Source organism: Pristis pectinata, chromosome 3 (assembly GCF_009764475.1).
Source record: "Pristis pectinata isolate sPriPec2 chromosome 3, sPriPec2.1.pri, whole genome shotgun sequence".
Classification (NCBI taxonomy): Eukaryota; Metazoa; Chordata; class Chondrichthyes; order Rhinopristiformes; family Pristidae; genus Pristis; species Pristis pectinata.
In genome coordinates, this window is record NC_067407.1 from 22,602,197 (window position 1) to 22,624,493 (window position 22,297).

General features: G+C 42.4%; 1 protein-coding gene across 1 annotated transcript in view; it reads right to left on the reverse strand.

The window, feature by feature from the left end:
• The window catches only part of LOC127568256 (vitamin D3 hydroxylase-associated protein), a 43,805-nt gene that overhangs the window by 4,683 nt on the left and 16,825 nt on the right, over positions 1 to 22,297 (reverse strand). The window contains exons 8-14 of the mRNA XM_052011786.1: positions 20,343 to 20,468; positions 19,553 to 19,650; positions 13,165 to 13,264; positions 9,216 to 9,259; positions 8,177 to 8,216; positions 5,664 to 5,772; positions 918 to 1,063 (exon numbers count right to left, since the gene is read on the reverse strand). Of these exons, the coding sequence (XP_051867746.1) occupies positions 918 to 1,063; positions 5,664 to 5,772; positions 8,177 to 8,216; positions 9,216 to 9,259; positions 13,165 to 13,264; positions 19,553 to 19,650; positions 20,343 to 20,468 (663 nt within the window). The remainder of the gene's footprint in view (positions 1 to 917; positions 1,064 to 5,663; positions 5,773 to 8,176; positions 8,217 to 9,215; positions 9,260 to 13,164; positions 13,265 to 19,552; positions 19,651 to 20,342; positions 20,469 to 22,297) is intronic.

Consider the following 22,297-nt stretch of genomic DNA (forward strand, 5'->3'; position numbering starts at 1 on the left):
GCAGATGACACAAAGGTTGGTGGCGGTGTGGATGGTATAGGGGATTGTCGAAGATTGCAGAGGGACATTGATAGGATGCAGAGCTGGGCTGAGAAGTGGCAGATAGAGTTTAATCCGGAGAAGTGTGAGGTGGTACACTTTGGAAGGACAAACTCCAAGGCAGAGTACAAAGTTAATGGCAGGATTCTTGGTAATGTGGAGGAGCAGAGGAATCTGGGGGCTCCATATCCACAGATCCCTGAAAGTTGCCTCACAGGTGGATAAGGTAGTTAAAAAGCTTATGGGTGTTAGCTTTCATAAGTCGAGGGATCGAGTTTAAGAGCCGTGAGGTAATGACGCAGCTCTATAAAACTCTGGTTAGACCACATTTCGAGTACTGTGTCCAGTTCCGGTTGCCTCATTATAGGAAGGACGTGGAAGCATTGGAAAGGGTGCAGTGAAGATTTACCAGGATGCTGCCTGGTTTAGAGAGTATGCATTATGAGGAGAGACTAAGGGAGCTAGGGCTTTAATCTTTGGAGAGAAGAAGGATGAAAGGGGACATGATAGAAGTGTACAAAATATTAAGAGGACTAGATAGAGTAGAGGGCAACAATGCTCAAGACAAGAGGGCATGGCTTTAAAGTAATGGGTGGGAAGTTCAAGGGAGATATCAGAGGAAGGTTCTTTATCCAGAGAGTGGTTGGGGCATAGAATGCGCTGCCTGGGGCGGTGGTGGAGGCAGGTACATTGGTCAAATTCAAGAGATTAATAAATAAGCATATGGAAGAATTTAAAATAGAGGGATACGTGGGAGGAAGGGGTTAGATAGTCTTAGGCAAGGTTTAAAGGTCGGCACAACATTGTGGGCCGAAGGGCCCGTATTGTGCTGTACTGTTCTATGTTCTAAGGCTCACATTTCAGTCTGAAGCACCAACCTTTTTGAAACTCCTGTCCCAGAAATCGTTGCAGTAACCTACATAGTCCTTCAGCTCCTCTTCATCCTTCTCAGTCACCATACCCACTGGCACCACACCAGCTGGGAAATTTAACAGGTTGAAAATAATCTTGCTACTGGATGAAACTGTAGAAGAAAAATAGGCCTTCTCAATCTTCAAAACACATGGGGTACTAAATATCAGGAGTAACTGAAATAGAGTATTTTATATTGTAATATTTACAAGAAAAGACCACCATTGCGAATGTTCAGTCCTCTAGAATCACTGTGGTGAACAAGAGAGTGATGGACAAGGGCTGGTCCATCAGACCCAAGTGTACTCAGCACCCCTCAGGGTCCTAATGCTCATTGGGCTACGGTTCCTATGTTGATTGGTTAGCAAATAGTACTGTGAAACTGTGGTTATGATCTACCTCTGGTTTCTAGTGCCCCATCATTCATTTTTGATTCAACCATTCAATTATAAACCTCTTCCCTGACCAGGGAATGATTCGAAAGGTCTAACAAAAGCATGGGGGATAGAGATTGTTGGCAAGATGATAAAGAACAGCAGAGACTCACTGCATGGGGCAATGAGCTATTGAAATTGGTTTATTATTGTCACTTGTACTGAGGTACAGTGAAAACTTGTCTTGCATACTGCAGAATAAAGTGTAACAGCCACAGAGAAAGTACAGTGCAGGTAGACAATAAGGTGCAAGGTCATAACAAGGTAGATTGTGAGGTCAAGTGTCCATCTTATCATACTAAGGAACCGTTCAATAGTCTTACAACAGCAGGATAAAAGTTATCATTGAGCCCTGTGGTACCTGCTATCAGGCTTTTGTATCTTCTTACTGATGAGAGGGGGAGGCTGCTTTACTGATGCAGTGAAAAGTGTAGCCAGAGTCCATGGAAGGGAGGCGGGTTTCCGTGATGTACTGACCTGTGCGTCCACATCTCTCTATAGTTTTTTTGCGGTCATTGGCAGGGCAGTTGCCATACCAAGCCGTGATGCATCCAGATAGGATGCTTTTTATGATGCATTGATTAAAAATTGGTGAGCGTCAAAGGGAACATGACAAATTTCTTTAGCCTCCTGAGGAAGTAGAGGCACTGGTGAGCTTTCTTGGCTGTGGCATCTACATGTTTGGACCAGGACAGGCTATTGGTGATGTTCACTCCTAGGAACTTGAAGCTCTCAACCCTCTCGACCTCAGCACCGTTGATATAGACAGGACCATGTGCACCGCCCCTTCCTGAAGTCAATGACCAGCCTTTTCGTTTTGCTGACATTGAGGGAAAGGTTGTTGTCATGACGCCATGTCACTAAGCTCTTTATCTCCACCCTGTACTCGACTCATCATTATTTGAGATATGGCCTACTATGGTGGTATCATCTGCAAACTTGTAGAGCAGAATTTGGCCACACAGCCATGAGTGTAAGGGGAGTAGAGTAAGGAGCCGAGGACGCAGCCTTGTGAGGCACCAGTGTTGAGAAGAATCATGGCAGAGGTGTTGCTGCCTATCCTCACTGATTGCAGTCTGTTGGTCAGGAAGTCAAGGATACAGTTGTAAAGGAAGGTGTTGAGTCCCAGGTCTCTGAGTTTGGTGATGAGATTCTTGGAATTCTAGTATTTAAGGCGGAGCTGTAGTCAATAAACAATAGTCTAACACAAGTGTCTTTATTGTCCAGATGCTCCAGAGAAGAGTGCAGGGCCGGGGAGATGGCACCCACCGTAGACCTGTTTCGGCGGTAGGCGAATTGCAGTGGGTCGAGGTTTTCTGGGAGGTTGGAGTTAATGTGTGCCATGACCAGTTTCTCAAAGCACTTCATGATGGTGGATGTCAGAGTCACCGGGCGGTTGTCAATAAGGCACGTTACCTTGCTTTTCTTAGGTATCGGGATGATAGTGGTCTTCATAAAGCAGATTGAAGCAGGGAGGGGTTAAAGACGTCTTCAAATACCCCCACCAGCTGATCTGCACAGGATCCAAGGACACAGCCAGAGACACCATCTGGGCCAGATGCTTTCCGCAGCTTCACTCTCCAGAAGACTGATCTTACGTCCTCAATGGTAACTATGGGTTCAGGTGCATTGGAAGCTGTCAGGGTGGGTGGTGACATACCAATCCGCTTCTGTTCAAAACATGCATAGAATGCGTTAAGCTCATCGGGACGGAATGCACTGTTGTTGGCGATGCTGCCCAACCTAGTTTTGTAGCCCATTATAGCATATAAACCCTGCCACAATTGACAGCTGGTCTGGGACTCGATGTTGGACTGGTATTGTCTCTTGGCATCTCTGATAGATTGTATCTAGATTTCTTGTGATGGTTAGGGCCACCTGATTTGAATGCTGCAGTCCTAGACTTCTGTAGGGTGTGGATCTCCCGTTTCATCCATGGTTTCTGGTTTGGGAACACCCAGATTGTCCTCTTTGGTACACAGTCCTCAACACATTTGCTGATAAAGTCCGTGATGGTGATGACATATTCATCTAGGCTGGCAGCTGACTCTTTGAACATGGACCATTTTACCGACTCAAAGCAGTTGCATAGATGCTCATCTATTTCCGCAGAGCAGCACCATACAAATTTCTGCACTGGATCCTCCCGTTTCACCTTCTGTTTGTATGCAGGGAGAAGCCGCACAGCCTGGTGGTCTGACTTACCAAAGTGAGGGTAGGGGGTGCTTGGTAGACATCTTTCATGGTTGTATAGCAATGGTCAAGGGTGTTTGGGCCCCTGGTGGGACAGAGGACATGCTGGTAGTATTTTGATAATACACTCTTGAGGTTGACCTGATTGAAGTCCCCTGCAATGATGAAGAGGGCCTCAGGGTATCCCATTTCAAGGCTGTTGACCACAGAGTATAGCTCATTGAGTGCAGGCTTCATGTCTGTCTGGGGTGGGATGTAGACTGCCATCAGGATAGCTGAAGTGAACTCCCATGGCAGGTTGAATGCATGACACTTCACTGTTAGATATTTTAAGCTGGGGGAGCAGGAACTCACCAGGACTGTCACATCCGAGTACCACAAGTTGTTGATCATGAAGCAGACTCCTCTGCCTTTGACTTTGCCAGAGGACGCTGTACAGTCCATCCAATGAATTGAGAAGCTCTCAAATTGTATGGCACAGTCAGGTGAAGCAGGTGTAAGCCACATTTCGGTGAGACATAGCACACAGCAGACCTCAGTTCTCTTTGGTATGTCAGTCTTGCCCTTAGTTCATCAACTTTGTTCTCAGTGGCCTGGACATTAGCTAGTAGTATGCTGGGGAGGGGGGTCTTGAACCCACAATGTTTCAGCCTCACCTGCAGCCCAGCCCTCTTACCACACTTCTGAGGTAAGTGGCTGTGTCCAGTCGGTCCTGGAAGTCCTAGAGTGGAGCCAACCGAACTGGAAGGTAAGTGACCATGTAAGGACAGACCTGGAATGGATGCATCTGGACTGGAAGATAAGTGATTTCTTCTGGTCAGGCCTGGAGAGGATTCAGCTGGCCTGTGAGGTCAGTTGTTGTTCCCAAACAGATCTGAAGGTCTTAAAGAGGGGTGGGCTGCCCCAGAAGGTAAGTAGGGGTGTCTAGGGGAGCCTCAACAGAAGGGTAGCAAGAGACAGTGCTTAGATAACAACAGAGCTGGCATGGTTTTGATAATCAAAATTCAACCTAATTGTAAAGTTGATAAGATATTAAATTCAACAGACTGATAATAACACCAAGCTTTAACAAAGAATGGTATTTGTATCTTCATAAATGTAACTAAAGATATTAATATGATGCATGATTAAAATAAAACAGATTTTCATGAGCAGCCCTCGTAAGTGTTTCAGACTGTCAATCTGATCCACTCTGCAAAACCAACTGCATTTTCAATCTCCAAATTGGTTTACACCAAATGTGTTTTGCACCATCTAAAATAATCAACATTCACAAACAATCCCAACTGACTAGACATTATTACTGTAAATTACGAGCTGTGGAAAGTACTTTATCCACTGGATCATTTGTCACTTTTGATGCATGAGAAGATTTCATAGCAAGTGCCCCGAAATGTTAATTCTGTTTCTCTTTCTACAGATGCTGCCTGACCTGTTGAGGGTTCCTTGCATTTTTCTGTTTCTATTCCTATGTAAAAGCAAGTTATTGGGTAACTTTGGCATTCAGTCCCACTTGAGCATTAAGTACAAAAGAAACCCAGAGCCGCCATTCCCAATGAAAATCAAGCAAACCTTGGTGGAATAAGACATGAAGTGGGTAGAGATCAGACATCAAGGATGCCTGCCACCCTGGCCATTCCCTTTACTCCCTTCACTCCCTTCTACGAGATGTTACAGGAGCTTGAAAGCCCAGATGACTAGACTCAAGAACAGCTTCTTCCCCACTATCATCAGACTCCTGAACCAATCACCTCTTTCACATCCCCTTCCTGATAATGCTGCCATTCTCGAACCCTTAGTTCTACTTCTTCTATTATGTCACTTTAGCAGTTCTTTTTGCACTACCTCAGCTTGTACTACTATACTTTGCACCATTCCATTGTTATTGGACTCATCTCTGTATTTATTATTACCTCTGTGAGCTTCACAGGAGCGAGGGATTTCACTGCACCCTGATGTATATGACAATAAACTAATCTGAATCTGTGGGATATCCCATAATGGTCAAATAGGATGATGACACTGGAATATGACATTATAAGAAACCTTTATTTCAATTAAGGGCTTACTTTCAGTTTTACCTACCTGTTAGCTTTCCAGCATATCCAAGGCTGAAGGCAGGACCTAATGCTGGACAGAGCAGGACATCGAGCTTCTTGCTTTTCCACAAGTTGACGTACTCCTCGCAGTAAGCCTAGGCAAAGTACATTTACTTGGTTTTCTTACTGGTGGCAGTTTGCTTTGCATATATACAGCTCAATCTCAACCCCGATAATAGGAAAAAGTAGGTAGTTAATATTGCAAAAATTCACTCACCATTTTAACTGTGCAATTATTTCAGGTCACTTACTCATCCACCAAAAAGAGGAGACCAAGAGACTGCAGATACATCAGAAAGAGGCTGGCTCATGAATAAATTTCAGTAGGCATTCAATTATTTCACTCAGCTCCTGATGCAATTTTAACTGGACTGTTCAGCAAGCATACTGGGTGACAAACACAGTTCATCAAATGGAGCTTCACAGAGACTGACCGATATGACTGGGCACTCGAAGTGAAGGGGCAGTCACCTGCAGCCAATCTGTGCGCAATTGAGAGCAAGTGCAGCCTCAAAGCAGTTTGGAGCTTTCTAATTGGTGCTGCAACAATAACCTCTCATTCAACATCAGTAAAACTGAAGAGTTGATTGTTGACTTCAGGAAGGGGGAGGAGGGTGAACATGCACCAGTCTGCATTGGGGGAATCAGTGGGAGAGAGTCAGCAGCTTTAAATTTCTAGGCGTTAACATATCGGATGACCTGTCCTGGGCCCAGCACATAGATGTAGTCACATGGAAGGCATGCCAGCGTCTTTACTTTCTTTGGAGGTTAAGGAGGTTCAGCTTATCACTGGATCCTCTAACAAACTTCTACAGATGTACTGTTGAAGGTGTCCTGACTGGTTGCATCATAGTCTGCTATGGCAATTTGAATGCGCAGAAACACAAGAATTCAGAGAGTAGTGGACTCAGCCCAATACATCACCTGGACCACGACATCTTCTCACAGCTACCATCAGGCAGGAGGTACAGAAGCTTGAAGTTGCACACCACCGGGTTCAAGAGCAGCTACTTCCCTTCAACCATTTGGTTCTTAAACCAACTGGCAAAACCCTAATCACTACAGTTTAGCAACACTATGACCAGTTTAATCACTTTGCACTAAAATGGACTTTTTTTTATTCTAATTGTGTTCGTTCTTGTAAAACCTGTATTTAATTTATGTTTTTCTTGTGAATGCTGCTTATATGATGCTAAATAAGCTGGCCATTGACTTCAGGAAGGGGGCTGGTGCACACGCTCATGTTTACATCAACGGTGCTGAAGTCAAGCAGGTTGCAAGCTTCAAGTTCCTGGGACTGAACATTTCCAATAGTCTATCCTAGTCCAACCACGTGAACACCACGGCCAAGAAACATCACCAGTGCCTCTACTTCCTCAGGAGGATAAAGAAATTTGGCATGTCCCCTTTGATCCTCACCAATTTTTATTGATGCACCATAGGAAGCATCCAATCTGGATGCATCAGGGCTTGGTATGGCAACTGCTCTGCCCGGAACTGCAAGAAACTGCAGGGAGTTATGAACACAGCTCAGCACATCATGAGAACCAGCCTCCCCTCCATGGACTCTGTCTACACTTCTCACTGCCTTGGTAAAGCAGCCAGCATAATCAAAGACCCCACTTGTCCTGGACATTTTCTCTTCTCCCCCCTCCCACTGGGCAAAAGATACAAAACCCTGAAAGCATGTACCACCAGGCTTAAGGACAGTTTCTATCCCACCACTATAAGACTATTGAATGGACTATTGAATCTATCTACCTCATTATGGCCTTGCACCTTATTGTCTGCCTGCATTGCACTTTCACTGGAACTGCAAAACTTTTCTGCATTCTGTTATTGTTTTCCCTTGTGCTACTTCAATGCACTGTTGTAATGAAATGATCTGTATGGATAGCATGCAAAACAGAGTTTTTCACTGTACCTCAGTACACGTTACAATAATAAACCAATTTAAGTGCTTGAGATGCTGCTGCAAGTAAATTTTTCAATGCACCTGTGCATACATGCACTGGTGCATTTGCCAATAAACTTGACTTTGATTTTAGAAATAAGAACAATAGCAGTCATATAAAATCCAGACAGGGTAAGATAGGCAGATTTCCTTCCCTAAAGTACAGAAATGACCAAATGGGCTATTATGATTAAACAGCATTTCAATGTTCATTATTACTGCAACTTAGTTCTTAAACCATTTATATTCAATTAAGTTAATTTAAATTCCCCTATACACCAATAACTGAAATTGAACGTGGACCTCATCCATTACTCCTGCTCTCCAGTGAGATAACTATGATACTTACACCATAGTGCAGATTATACTTACAGAAAACATGTTTTTTTTTGGTGTGCATCCCTTAATAAAAGTCATAGATCTTATTGGACTCTTTACTGTTTCAGATTTTAAAAATATATAAAATATAAACAAAAGCCAAATAAACATTCTGCAAATGGAATACAGATTGGTCACTATCCAAACTATGGAATAACAGATCTCACCTCTACTGCAGTTTGGTGCTTCCATAGTTCAGAGACTGATCTGTAAGAACATAAACAGAAAACATTGAGGGCCTCACCAACAAGAGGAAAAGAATATGCAGCCTAGACTAACTGCATTCATTTTAACATTGGAGCAGTCCAACAGCCTTAACATTTGAACAACATTTCAAACCAATAAATACATTTAGAATCAATAATGTTCTATATTATAACTCAATAGCTGTAATATCTAAACAATCTGGATATCCAAAGTGCCAGGTTTAAACAAAAGCATTTTTAAGTTAGAGAGGGAGGAACGAGTAATCTGATAGCAGAGGCTGCCTGTTCAGGCACAGAGGTCCCTGACCAGCAATCCATGAGGTCCCCAAAACAATATCAGTTCCTCAGGTTCTGAGCCTGCAAAGAAGAGGGCTTGGAGTTATTTAAAATAAAATCCCTGTTCCACCTGCTGCCCTTGCCATGTGCCTGATGACTTCTGCTTATGGCTCCCCACTCCATATTGGAAAATCTTGATGGCACTTTATGGATATCCAATACTTTAACTGCTGCCAAATGTCAAAATGTCATTCACCCATTTTTGTTTTGTTTGGATCCAACAGCTACTCATACCATTTAAACAGCCAGTCATTTAGCTTTTCCCCTGTTTCACCACTAAGCTCTGCAATCCATCACTCTTTGTAGATCATGGAATCTGCCCTTTTAAAGTCCCATCCACTCCGTTTGCTCTGTTTCAGATCATAACTGTGAGAATAGCATTTGTTTGATTGTTCTTGCTTGTAAACATGCCCCCTTTTCCTCCAGGTCCATATGCCTGAGTCCTTTTCTGATTCTTTGATCACCAAAGAGACACGGATTTCCTTTCCATCCCTCACAAGAGCAGTGCAGCTCATCCCTGAAATTTAGAACCCTGGGAATGAATACTAAACCGGAGCCTCAGCCTGCAGGAAAATGATGTTAACCAGTGAAATATCACTGATTTCAAAAGCACATGCTAAACAAATTCAGGATGAAAGAAAAAATCAAGTAGTAAATGACTTGCCCTATTCCACAAAGGTTCTTCAAGATATCTGCCATTCTTCGACTCTAAGACAGGGGAACAAAGTTTAAGATTAATCACTGGGAAAGTATCAGCAGTAATTAAGCACTGTAACTAACAATAACTATTCTCACAAATCTCACTACAACTAATACCCGATAGGCTGACTAGCAACCAGTCACGAGTCAAGTAATTGGCATAAGGGAGAAGGAAAGTATGACAGACAAGGGTGGGGATAGAGAAAGTAGATCTATAAAAGTAAAAGAGCTTAAAATGTTGGGGCATTCTAGACAAGAATTTCAAGTTTGCTTCCAAAATGGGCTGCAAGGGAGACTCAAGGATCAGCATAACCCTGCTACCATCTCACAATTCTTTCTATGCTCCTAATACCCTGATTTTTAACAAGTTAAGCTGTATTAATTATTACCTTCTTATTTTTAATGTGTGTGCCAAAATATTGTTTCATATAGATTAAGTAAACTCAGTAAATGAAATTATATATATAAAAAAATGCAGATTCTGGAGATCTGAAAGAGAAAAAAGAAAATTCTGGAAATACTCAGCAAACAAAGAAATAAAGTTTCAGGTTATAGACTCTTCAGCAGAATAGGGTAAGGGTGAAAACAGGTTAGCATTATGTTGTCGAGAAGGTGGGGGAAATTTGGATAAGACAAAAGGAACACCTCTCATTGTACGAGGTTAGGCTTGTCTTGGGCAGACTTAGTACAAATCATTCAGTTGAAGAGTCAGTGGGGGCAGTTAGAGAGAGAGAATAACTGGAACAAACTGGGCAGTACAGTGGCCAGTAGAGCTACTTCCTCGCAGCACCAATGACCCGGGTCAATCCAGACCTCAGGTGCTGTCTGTGTGGAGTTTGTACATTCTTCCTGTGACCATGCCAATTTCCTCCAGATGCTCCTATGACCACCAGCACCCCAAAGACACGTGGGTTGGTAGGTTAATTGCTTCTCATATGTAGGTGAGTGGTCGAATTTGGGAGGCGAGGGGGGTGGTGGGGTTGTTGATAAGGTTGTGGTGAGAATAAATAAATGGGATTAATGTATGATTGGAGTAAATAGTTACAGGTCGATGCTGACTTAGTGAGCCAAAGGGCCCGTTTCTGTGCTCTCTCTCTCTCTCTCTCTGATTCTAAAAGCTACGAGGATTGGGAAAGTTAGAGAGTGAGAAATCAAACAAAGGAGCATGAACATGCCCAGCAGGTCAGGCCATGCTAATAGAGAGAGAAAAACAAAGCCAAAAATCACAAATGTGTGACTTACAGAAGAACTGACCAGTTCTGATACAGACAGAGAAAGCGAGTTACCAAAAGCTGTAGAATTCAATATTGAGTCCAGTCGACTACAATATGTCGAGATGGAAAATGAAGTGCTGTTTTTCAAGTTTTGATTGGGCATCATTAGAACAGTGTAGGAGGCCATAGAGGGAATGGGATGGGGACAACGGGGGCTCCAAGTCATCCCTGTGGACTGAACGGAAGTGTTCCACATAGTCATCTGCATTTGGTTTCTCCATTGAAGAGAGGACCACATTTTGAACACTGAATGCAGTACACTAGATTGGAAAAAGTGCAAGTGAATCACTGCTTCACCCGAAAGGTCTAGTTTGGGTCCCTGATAGTGGGACAGAGGTTGTGGGGGCAGATATATTAGGGACATTTAAGAGACTCTTAGATAGACACATGAATGATAGAGAAGTGGGGGGCTATGTGGGAGGGAAGGGTTAGATAGATCTTGGAGCAGGATAAAATGTCGGCACGACATTGTGGGCCGAAGGGCTTGTACTGTGTTGTAGTGTTCTATGATAGTACAGCCTGTCCTGCCAGGCACGTCCTACAGCCCTGCGTTTTGCACCTTTTCACATTCCTTTGTTTGTATTCTCACCTGCTAACTGCCCCCATCTCATAGCTTTAGTTCTACTTCTCTCCCTATTCCCCTATTAACCCACAACCAAATGACCTCTACTACTTATTCCCACAACAACCATGGTCTCACCCTATTAGAGATAGTCCATTTGTCCCACACATTCTCTGCAACTTAATACAAACTTGTTTTCTCTCTTTCTCAGTTATGGGGAAGGGTCTTAAACCCAAAACATTAACCCAGTTTCTCTTTCCACAATTGCTGCCTGACCTGATGAATGCTTCCAGCATTTTCTGTTTCTAATCTTATCTGATATTTAAGAAAACTAAGAGGGTCTTCCAAACAGATCTTAACATACTGAAAGTTCTTAAAAACTGGATTAGAAATTCCGTTACTTAAAGAATTCACTGGAATACAGATAAACCTCTCCACCTCTGTTGGAAGGTCACATTTCAAGCAAGTCAGTACAATTCATGCATCCAGGTGTCAGTGTGATTAGCAACATGAGTAGTGCTCAGTCAGAAAATAAACAGCTTTGTACACAGAATAATTAGGTTGTTAGGATTTCTCAGTGAATTTTGCAGCCATTAAGTAACAGGGTGGTGGACAAGATAGTCGGGGAGTAATTGATTATAATTATTGAAACTAGTGGGACAGTGACTTGACCAATCCATTAAAATAATGCTAATCTGGTGTCACTGTTGAGAATAGCACCAGCAACAGCTGAATAGTGGTACTGCAGATCTAAGGAACACTAGTGATCAGAAATTAGTCAGCCAGATAGATGCAGATAGAAGCAGCTCCAGCCTCTACAGGGTGCGTGGGGTGGAGAGTAGTGACGTGGACTCGACTTAACATTGCAGTGGAGTAGGTAGGGAGTCCTGCACTAAACACCTTCTGGTCAAGTCTAGTAATTCACTTTGTTAACAATAACCTTCAACTAAATATTATTTTATCTATACGATCCACAAAAGACAATAAAAATTTATACTCCGTTAACAGATTGATTGTTAAATTTAATCTCTACATCGATTTGCATTGCAACCTTTTTTTTTCTAAGAACGGGGAAAAAAATAAGTCAATTAAAAATGTTAACAATGCACATAAGCAAAAAAAACGAACACACCTGGATAAATAAGTCTATTGTCAAATATCTTTTATCATTTTCTAATCACCTAATACTTGTTTCACAAGTGATTGGCATAGAACCCCTTGATGGCATTTTACAGGGTGGGCAGTGACATCATACACATCTCGACCCCACACCAAAAAGGACACAGCCGAAAAATGCTTTCAGTGCTTCCATATCGAGGAGGAAGTGGGAGTTAGACATTTTTATTTGGGAAAAAATACAAAGGCCACCCACAGTCTTCATCTAATTATTTTCCCTGAATAACTCTGCTTTGTGGGTTGGCATTTTCTACAAACAATTATATGGGCACAGGATGTTCACAAAATTCCGCCCCACTCAAGTCCCAGAGACCCCATTCTTCCTGGGATCTTACTCAGCACAGGTCTCCTGCCATTCAATAGTCGAGGTGCATTGAATAGTTTTGGCAGAACTGGATTGCTGAATGGTGCCTGCCCAGAACACAAAACTCAGGAGATTCTAGCTGCCAGTGGCACACAAGCAACTGGCTTCACTTGTGAGCTGGCAGGTGGAAGGTGGCCACCTTCAGTGATCAGCAAACCATTCCACTGATCTGTCCACCCAACCAGAGAACAAAGCAAGAACCACATTTCCGCCTATAACTGGGCAGTCAGATGATCTGCTCCGGGGTGTATTGCTTAACACATTCTGTCACTGACTGCACAATATGCTCTTTCAATGAAATTCTGCATGTGACTATGTATGTTTATCCAGTACTTAACTAAAGACATTCTCCATTGTATTTCAATAAGCTAGCATTGTAAGAATTTTATACAGAGGCAATACACTCAATTTTAATATTCCCAAAGTGTAATCTCAAAGGCCCTTTTTAAATGCCTGAGGAGATTTATATTTACATTCTGTTTCAGGCCTTACTTTTTAAAAAACTTAAAAAAAATACTTGAGTGGCTTTTTAACTTACAAAAGGCTTCAGAAGGAAGGACATGATCTTCTTTATTACTGGAGGCATCTTGTATACATATAAGAGATCTTTCAGATTAGGATCAATGATGTCACCTTTTCTAGCAAATGCAAAACAAGAGTTACTTGTATTCTTTTGTCCTCAGCCACCTACTCTACTCCCTCTACACTCACGAATGCTTTAACTCCATCTACAAGTCAGCAGATGATACCACCAGAGTGGGCCATATCTCAGATAACGATGAGTTGGAGTACAGGAAGGAGATAGAGAGCTTAGTGACATGGTGTCATGACAACAACCTTTCCCTCAAGGTCAGCAGAACAAAACAGTTGGTCATTGACTTCAGGAAGGGAGGAGCGGTGCACATGCTCCTGCTTACATCAATGGTGCTGAGATCGAGAGGGTTGAGATCTTCAAGTTCCTAGGAGTGAACATCACCAATAATGAACGTCTTCAAACACATTGACACCATGGCCAAGAAAGCTCAATAGCACCTCCACTTCCTCAGGAGACTAAAGAAATTTGGTATGTCCCCTTTGACCTTCACCAATATTTATCAATGCACCATAGAAAGCATTCTATCTGGATGCATCATGGCTTGGAACGGCAATTGCTCTGCCCATGACTGCAAGAAACTGCAGAGAGTTGTGGACACATCCCAGCACATCACAGAAACCAGCCTCCCCTCCATGGACTGTTTACACTTCTAGCTGCCTCAGTAAAGCAGCCTTGGTAACACATTCATTTAGGATTTTGCTCACATCCTCCACCTCCAAGCACATGTTCCCTCATTTATCCTTGAGTGGTCCTACCCTCTGCCTAGTTATCCTCTTGTTCTTGATGCATGTATAGAATGCTTTGGGATTCCCTTTAATCCTACTTGCCAAGGACTTTTCATGGCCCCTTAGGCTCTCCTAATTTCCCACTTCTTTATAAACCTCAAGGTCTCCATTTGACTTTGGCTTCCTGAACCTTACCTACATTTCCTTTTTCTTCTTGACTAAGTTCATCACCTCTTTCAACATTCAAGGTTACCTTGCCTTGCGATCCTTCTTACTGGAACATACCTGTTGTGTACTCTGTGCAGTTGGTCTTTAAACACCCTCCACATGTCAGATATGGACTTGCCCAAAAACAGCTGTTCCCAAATAACTCTCCCTAGTCCCTGCCTAATATTCTCATAATTTTTCCTGCTCCAATTTAATACTCTTCCGCAAGGTCCATACTTATCTATACCCATCTTAAAACTTATGATCACTATTTCCTAAAAGTTCGGTCACCTGGCCAGGCTCATTTCCCAACACCAGGTCCAGTATGGCCACTCCTCTTGTTGGACTATCTACAGTGATTTATGAAACCTTCCTGGATGCACCTAACAAATTATGCCCCGTCTAAACCCAAGGAGCACTAAGGAGGCCCTAGTCTATATTGGGGAAGTTGAAATCTATGACAACAACCCTGTGGTTTTACATCTTTCCATAATCTGTTTGCATATCTGTTCCTCAGTGTTCCATTGGCTTTTGGGGGGGGGGGGGGGGGGAGGTCTGTTGTATAATCCCATCAGAGTGATTACACATTTCTTATTTTTGAGTTCCAACTACATAAACTCAGTGGATGTCATCGATTATGTCCCCTCTGAATGCAGATGTGATATTGTCCCTGATTAGTAGTGCAACTCCTCCTGCCCTCCTCTCTTACCCCCCTCTCTAGCTTTTCTAAAACATCAAAACACTGGAACATTAAGCATTCAGTCCTGTCCCTCTCTCAACCAAGTCTCTGTAATGGCCACAACATCACAGTCCATGTACTGATCCATGCTCCAAGTTCATCACCCTTACCCTTAATACTCCTAGCATTAAAATAAACACACTTCAACCTGTCTGTCCCATCATGTCTATTGACTTGGTCCTGCCTGTTCTTCCTTACAGACTTGCTGTTCGTGACATCTACCTTCCTCTCAATCCCTCTTCTTTCTGATCTGGTGCTCTGGTTCCCACCTGTAGAAGAATAAATGGTGTCTTTTGACTATACTGGGGCTGATGGGATACTTGACATTGTATAAGAGAACTATGCTTGCAGCCAGCAGTAAATCTGGGCTTGGAGCCAGCAGGTCTGCAGCAGTCTGCTGAAACCAGACTTTGACATAAAACAGAATGCAAGTTCAGCCTTAAGCATGCTGATAAGAGGAACTGGTTGGCTTTGTTTTATTTTAATCTATGTAACACATTGATTAAATTCTTAAGTATGTAACAACCGTAACTGAACTAGTCACATGATAGAGCTGGCAACCTTCTATATGTTAGAGTCTGGGTGACAGTGGAGATCACTGCCCACTCTCCGTGGTACCATGTAACAGGCTTGGAACGAAACTCTGAGTTATCATCTCTTATTGTAGATTAAATCAGAGTTTCCATGACACCATCTCCCTGTCAAACCAGTTTAAACCCTCCCGGACAGCACTAGCGAACCTCCCTGCCAGGATATTGGTTCTCCTCCAGTTAAGATGCAACCCATCCCCCTTGTACAGGTTGCCCCTGCTCCAGAAGAGGTTCCAATGATCGAAGAACCTGAAACCCTGCCCCCTGTTAATACAATGAGCAACAAAACAGCAAGAGGCGATGATTCAAATAATATTCAAAGAAAAACAACCTCAAGTAAAGACCTACAACCAACTAAAATTACCTTAAGTCTCTCTTTTCATAGCCGGCTGTCTCATCTGTTTTTGAGATCTATGCTGCACCAATACCTTTATAGGTTTTCTGTGAAAATGTGCCCAACAATATCTAGACATGGCCAAACCCAGCTGGCAGTGAATAGTGACTACCTGGCATCCAGTTGCTCTCAGCTGAAGAAATCTTAAGAGCAAACAACAAACTGCTGAGGAACTTGGCAGGTCAGGCAGCATCTGCAGAGGCAGAGGGATGGTCGACACTTTTAGCGTCAAGACCCTGCATCGGGTCTGAGGGAGTAGAGGGGAGATAGCCAGTATAAAGAGGTGAGGGGTAGGGATGAGGCAGGCAGTAGGTGGAATCAGCTGAGGAAGGGATGATGGGCAGATGGAACCAGGTTGGCTGCGGGGGGGGGGATGTGGTGGAGCAGGAGGGGAGGGCAAGGATAGAGACAGAGGCCGGAAGGTGATAATTGGAGACACGAGGCTGCAGATGCTGAAACCTGATAAGTAAAGTAAGGTGATAAGTGAAATCAGGTAAAGGAGGAATTATGGGCAGATAGTGCCGGTTGGGGGAAGGGATAGTAGACCCTATGGGTTAAGTGTGTTGGTGATAGGCAGATGGAACCAGGTGGGAGAAGGGAACAAAATTAATTGACAGAGAGATGGGTCAAGGGAATAGGAAGGCGGGGGTGGGTGGGAAATTGGGTGAGAGAACCTGGTTGGATCAGAAGGAGCAAGAAAGGGAAACAGGGGTGCGGGTTGGAAAATTCAATGTTCATACCATTGGGCTGCAGACTGGACGGGGGAATATGAAGTCATGTTCTTCTTGTTTGCATTGAGCCTCACCCTGGCAATGGAGAAAGCAGAGGACAGGTAGGTTGGTGTGGGAATGGGAAGGGGAGTTGAAATGGAATGCAATTGGGAACTCAAGATGACCTTTGCGGTGGTGGTGGAGGTGGGGGAGGAAGAGAGAGAGAGCGCGAGAGAGAGAGAGAGAGAGAGAGAGAGAGAGAGAGGTGTTCCACAGAACAGTTGGCTAGTCTATGCTTGGTTTCAGTGATGTAGAGGAGTCTACGTCAAATGCAGTAGACAAGGTTGGAGGAAGTGCACAGGAATCTTTGCCTGACCTGTAAATTTTGGATTTAGGTGGATCCGCTACAAATGTCAGATGCTGGCACATCCACCACTGGGTTGGATCCACCAGCGTTACGCTGGGGAATTTGTTTCTCCTGTCCCATGCCAGCCAGGTGTAGTGTAGGAGCAACAATCCTATTTATTCAACTGAGGATTCCTGACCCTATAGTTTAGATGAGAAAAGGCAAGGCAAATTCAGATTTCTAATAATTATTTCATTGTTTTTTTTAATTCTCTTAAAGTATTTTAATTAATTTAAATTCAGCATTTTTAAAACATTATCCTGCATTAATAATCCTGGCCTGCCTCCAAACACCTATAAAATCAGTAATAAAGCCCAGTTAGGCTTGACAGGTGGTGAGCCCTTCTCTTACTTTATGTCAAGGTATTCTGTGGGCTGGGCCCTAACAAGTATGCCTCCAAGGCCTATCCATTGCAGAGGCCGTGCCAGACACCTACCAGTGATGGAGGGGTCAACTCACTCTGCCCTCTATACCTGGGGCAGGTGGGGACTGCAAGTTGCAAGCTGAATCCTCCTCTTACTTGATCCAGTGCTGCTAATATGGCCTACGGTTATGATCACAATAGACACTAACTTCTTGCTTTCATATTCTTGACTTCAGGTGCAAAACTTAGATTTGCTTTCTCTTTTTCCTGACCTTATCCACTTACACTGCCACTTCAATTATCTGCACGTTTGCACAAGGAATGCAGATAATTAAAGTGGCAGAGTAAGTGCTTGAAGTCAAAACAATTAAAATTCATTGTCCAATCACTATTTTTTTTAAGACTGAATTCAATCACTTCTTCCTTATAATCCTGTCAAAAGTTACCATAAGAAATTTACCACCATGCATCCCCACCCACAACTGTACTCAGCAACATAATAGATAGAGGTGTATAAGATGATGAGAGGCATTGATCGTGTGGATAGTCAGAGGCTTTTACCCAGGGCTGAAATGGTTGCCACAAGAGGACACAGGTTTAAGGTGCTGGGGAGTAGGTACAGAGGAGATGTCAAGGATAAGTTTTTTTACTCAGAGAGTGGTGAGTGCGTGGAATGGGCTGCCGGCAACGGTGGTGGAGGCGGATACGATAGGGTCATTTAAGAGACTTTTGGATAGGTACCTGGAGCTTAGAAAAATAGAGGGCTATGGGTAAGCCTAGTAATTTCTAAGGTAGGGACATGTTCGGCACAACTTTGTGGGCCATAGGGCCTGTATTGTGCTGTAGGTTTTCTATGTTTCTATAAGTTTTTGTAAATCCCAAATCTGGACTACAGGCCCTCCCTGGGTTACAAACACCCAAATTACATATGTATGAGATCCCAGAAATATTGCTAAATTCAAATGAAAACCAGTCTTGAAAGAAAGCACCCATTTGCATGCAACCTTTCTGCAGTAATCAGACACCTTTGTCTTTTAAGAACACAGGCTGCCAATTTCATTGTGGGAGGCCACTTAAGAGAGTTGCTTTGGATATTGACAAGCAATTGCTTCTAATGATACTTGTGCAACAATACCCATTGAATAACAAAACATCTATTGATACTTCAAGCCCACTGAAGCCAGCAATTGAGTGTGGGACACCCCGATTCTATACCATTGTGAAAAGCAGGGGATGATGATAAATAAACGTTCACATTAATTGGCCCTCATCAACATCATTCATTACAATACAGTGGAGGTATGGTAACCGTATTGAGTGATTTTGTGTATATTCTGATTTGTGGTCAAAATAGACTTATGAACATTTGTAAAAACGGAATCCGTTCATAACCCTGGGACAACCTGTTTTTGTATGTCATAAATACAACTGGTTCCAATATAGGTTCCTGCAGAATAGCACTCACTACATCTTTCTTGTTCCGGAAACATTCTTCGACCCTCTTCTTTTGCTTTGTTTTCCCTCCACCTATCCATTCATGAAACCACATTCCCTTAGCTCTGGTCTACGCCCATTATCGAATCAAAACTCTTATCAAAATGTGTTTAAAATGAGAGTTGAATATCATTTTCACATCTGATTTACCCATTTTCCTTCTTTGATCAAGTATTTGGAATTCAATTTTGCTGGTCATGATCAACTCAACTTTTTCTCCAGGATATTTTTCAGGATGTATACATTGCTGGCAAGGCCAACATTTGTTGCTCATTCCTAATGTCACTCAAGGTGGTGGTGGTGAGCAGCCTTCTTGAAGTTCTGTAGTTCTTCTGGTGAAGGTACTCTCACTGTAGTGATTTAGACACAGGGGCTATAAGGGACAGCAATATATTTTAAAGTCCCAGTTGTATAATTTTATGTTCATATTACATGTTCAGATACCTTACAACAAGTAAAATGATGCCAAAAGCTGACACCTTATTTGACTGTCTTTATGACTGATGTATTACGTTTATCAAGGCTTTTTGGATGCTGTGAATTCATAGCTACTTGGAATAGTCAATGTGTATATACACTCAAGGTGAGCAGCAAAATCGAATTCCTTAAAATTTGGATAATAACTGCAATAAAGTTAAATATATAACACGGTACAGAAAAATAATCAATTCTCTGCAATCCCTCTGCTAAGAGGAGGCTTACAGTTTTTCCAGGATTACAGTGGAACCAGCTGACCCAAGACCCTTTATCACAAGCTCCTTAAACGCATATGATGGTTTCAAAGGTGTGAAAGGAACCAGCTGGAAAAAAAAGAATCAAGAATTTAGAGTATAGTTAACTCATCTCCAATAATAATCTAATCTATTGGAGAGTTCATGCAATTCATTGCACCAACTAAACTTATTTAATACTATTGTTAAAGTCCATTAATAGGGAATTCTTGAAACTAGTCTCATTTACACAGCCTTCTGCTGACTTAAATTCATTAACTGGACTAGTTTTCAGGTAAGCTACCAAGGATGTAGTCTTGACCAGACAGGGTACGAATAAAAGGACCCGCTTAATTGAGCTGGATGGTGATTCTTAAATAAATCCGAATCTCTCCTTCCAATACTGCTTCAGTCAGACATGAGGAAATCACAAGTTTTCCCTGTACTATTGCAAGAAATCTTTGTCCCATCCCATACAAAGTGTTAGGAATGGTACAACTGTACAGTTTTAACAAACACGAAGAAATAATGCAAAACACTTCAAAATACGAGACTGACCTTCCTGGCTCTTGGAAGGATTAAGCACAATTTAACCAAACAGTTCCCTTCAATCAAATAAAAAGATACTAATGGCATATTTCCTTCAAGAACCAAACAAAATTCAGATCCTATTAGGTAGAATTGTCTTAGTTTTTTTTAATTTTTAAACCATTAAAACAAATTTTGTGCCTCAGTTCCCAAAAGCTACTAGCAATCTCTCAATCATAAGCAAGCAAACCCACCGTATGGCCAGCCTCCTCCAGCAGCTGTTTGGTCTCCATGATTGCACGTTTCATGCAGGGCAAGGGGATCCAGAGCCCATCACTCTCATAATAACCTATTCTCAGCGGCTTAGAGCTAGAATACACCTAAAAGGGAAATGAACAGTTCAGACAGGACAGGAGTAAAGTTTACCTGTTGAGCAGAGCAACCTTGAGCTAGGCAGGCTTTTAACATCCCAATATAACATTACTAAGGAAAGGAGTCAAGAAATGTGAATCCATGAAAACTGCATGAAGGCAACTTGGTTCAGTTTTGCCACAATTTAATGATGTACAATATTTATCAGCTTTCAGCCATGTCTCATGCCAAGCTTGCCTCTTCAGTTATCAGCCCACAGGCTGTGTGTGCTCATTTCTGACACAAATCAAACTGCTGGTAACTGGCTCCTGGATTAACGCCACACAATTGCATAGCTGCACTTTACTGCAGCTGGTGGCACATCACCATGTCCCCAACTGTGCATCAATCTTGGTTATCCATCGGGCATCACAAATAGGAACTGTCCTCTTCTCACTGCAACTACTAGCTTCTCCCCTTGTACTAAGACAACACTGGCCACCCTCTGGTCTGTTGGATTTCTTAAAAGTGATTTTGCAAGCTACTGAGTAAGGTCCCAGCTGCTGTTAATGACTAGCTGACTGATACACGCTCGTAGTTAAGTGAGCCATTTCTACAAAGCACCTAAACTTGACAGGTGTGTGAAAACAGTTTGATACAGCTATTTAAAATTACTGTTGAGGAAAGGCATACAAGTTCAACACATCAACTTCAAACTGCATGTGTTCAAGTATCAGTGCAAGTTGGGACAAAAAGTAGAATAACATTGATTTCTAAATGTTCTCCACAAATCCTTTCTCTCCCAATTGATACAATTACCAGTCTTTACTGGCCCAGAATGTGTGCTCTACTGTAAACACATGTAGGTGACCCAAAAGCCACTCATTTTGGTGACTAATAAAGTTACAGCTGGGAAAATCCAATTTCTAAAACTTTGACTTTTGATAACCTAACAAACTGATTATAAACTGCCAGGATGGCCTTGACAGTCAGTGAGAGGTATGCCAAAAACTGTAAATCTGACATGAAAACATAAAGTGGCAGAATTTCTCGATGAGTCATTGGTGGAGAGAGAAACAGAGTGAAGGTTTCAGGCCAATGACTTTATATCAGAATGAAGCCCAGACAACTGGTGGAAATAGATACAAATTCCTTACAGCTCTGAAATCCAACTAAATCAATGTCATGAAAACCCTTCTTGCCACATCTTTTCCCATCATCATTCTTTGCCAATATATGCTTAAAATATATTTGCAAAGCAATTGGAAGGAGTTTGGCTGTGCTTCAAACTAGTCCCTTTTAATTGCAATTACATGACAGCACTAAACAATCTGTAATTTGGCTCTAGTTAGCCACTCATTGAATGCACAAGGAAACCCAACAGTGAAATTGAAATGATTGGAGAAACACTACAGAGGTGCTTTTGCAAAATGGGTTAAGAAAATTTTCAGTGTAGTATAAAAGGAAAGTGCAAGACTAATTTTATAATGGAAACATGTAACAGTAATTCAGCAAAGCATTTTACCTACGAAACCAAATGAATGCTGTAGACACTGAAACATAGTGCTTGTGTTACTGGATTAGTATCCAGATAGAACTCTGGCCTGGTGAGTTTGAATCCAATCACAGCAGCTAGGGAATACATCAAATAATTAAGTACTGTACCTTCAATTACAAGGCCAGTAATGTAACAGTGACTATGAAACTACCAGATTGATATAAAAACCCATCTGATTCGCTATCATTCGTCAGGAAAGAAAATATACTACTCAGTTTATTGATAATTACAGAGAACAAAGATGCTGGTCTGGCTGTCAATGACATCCTGAGACTGAATACATTTTAAAAAGTCATAGGA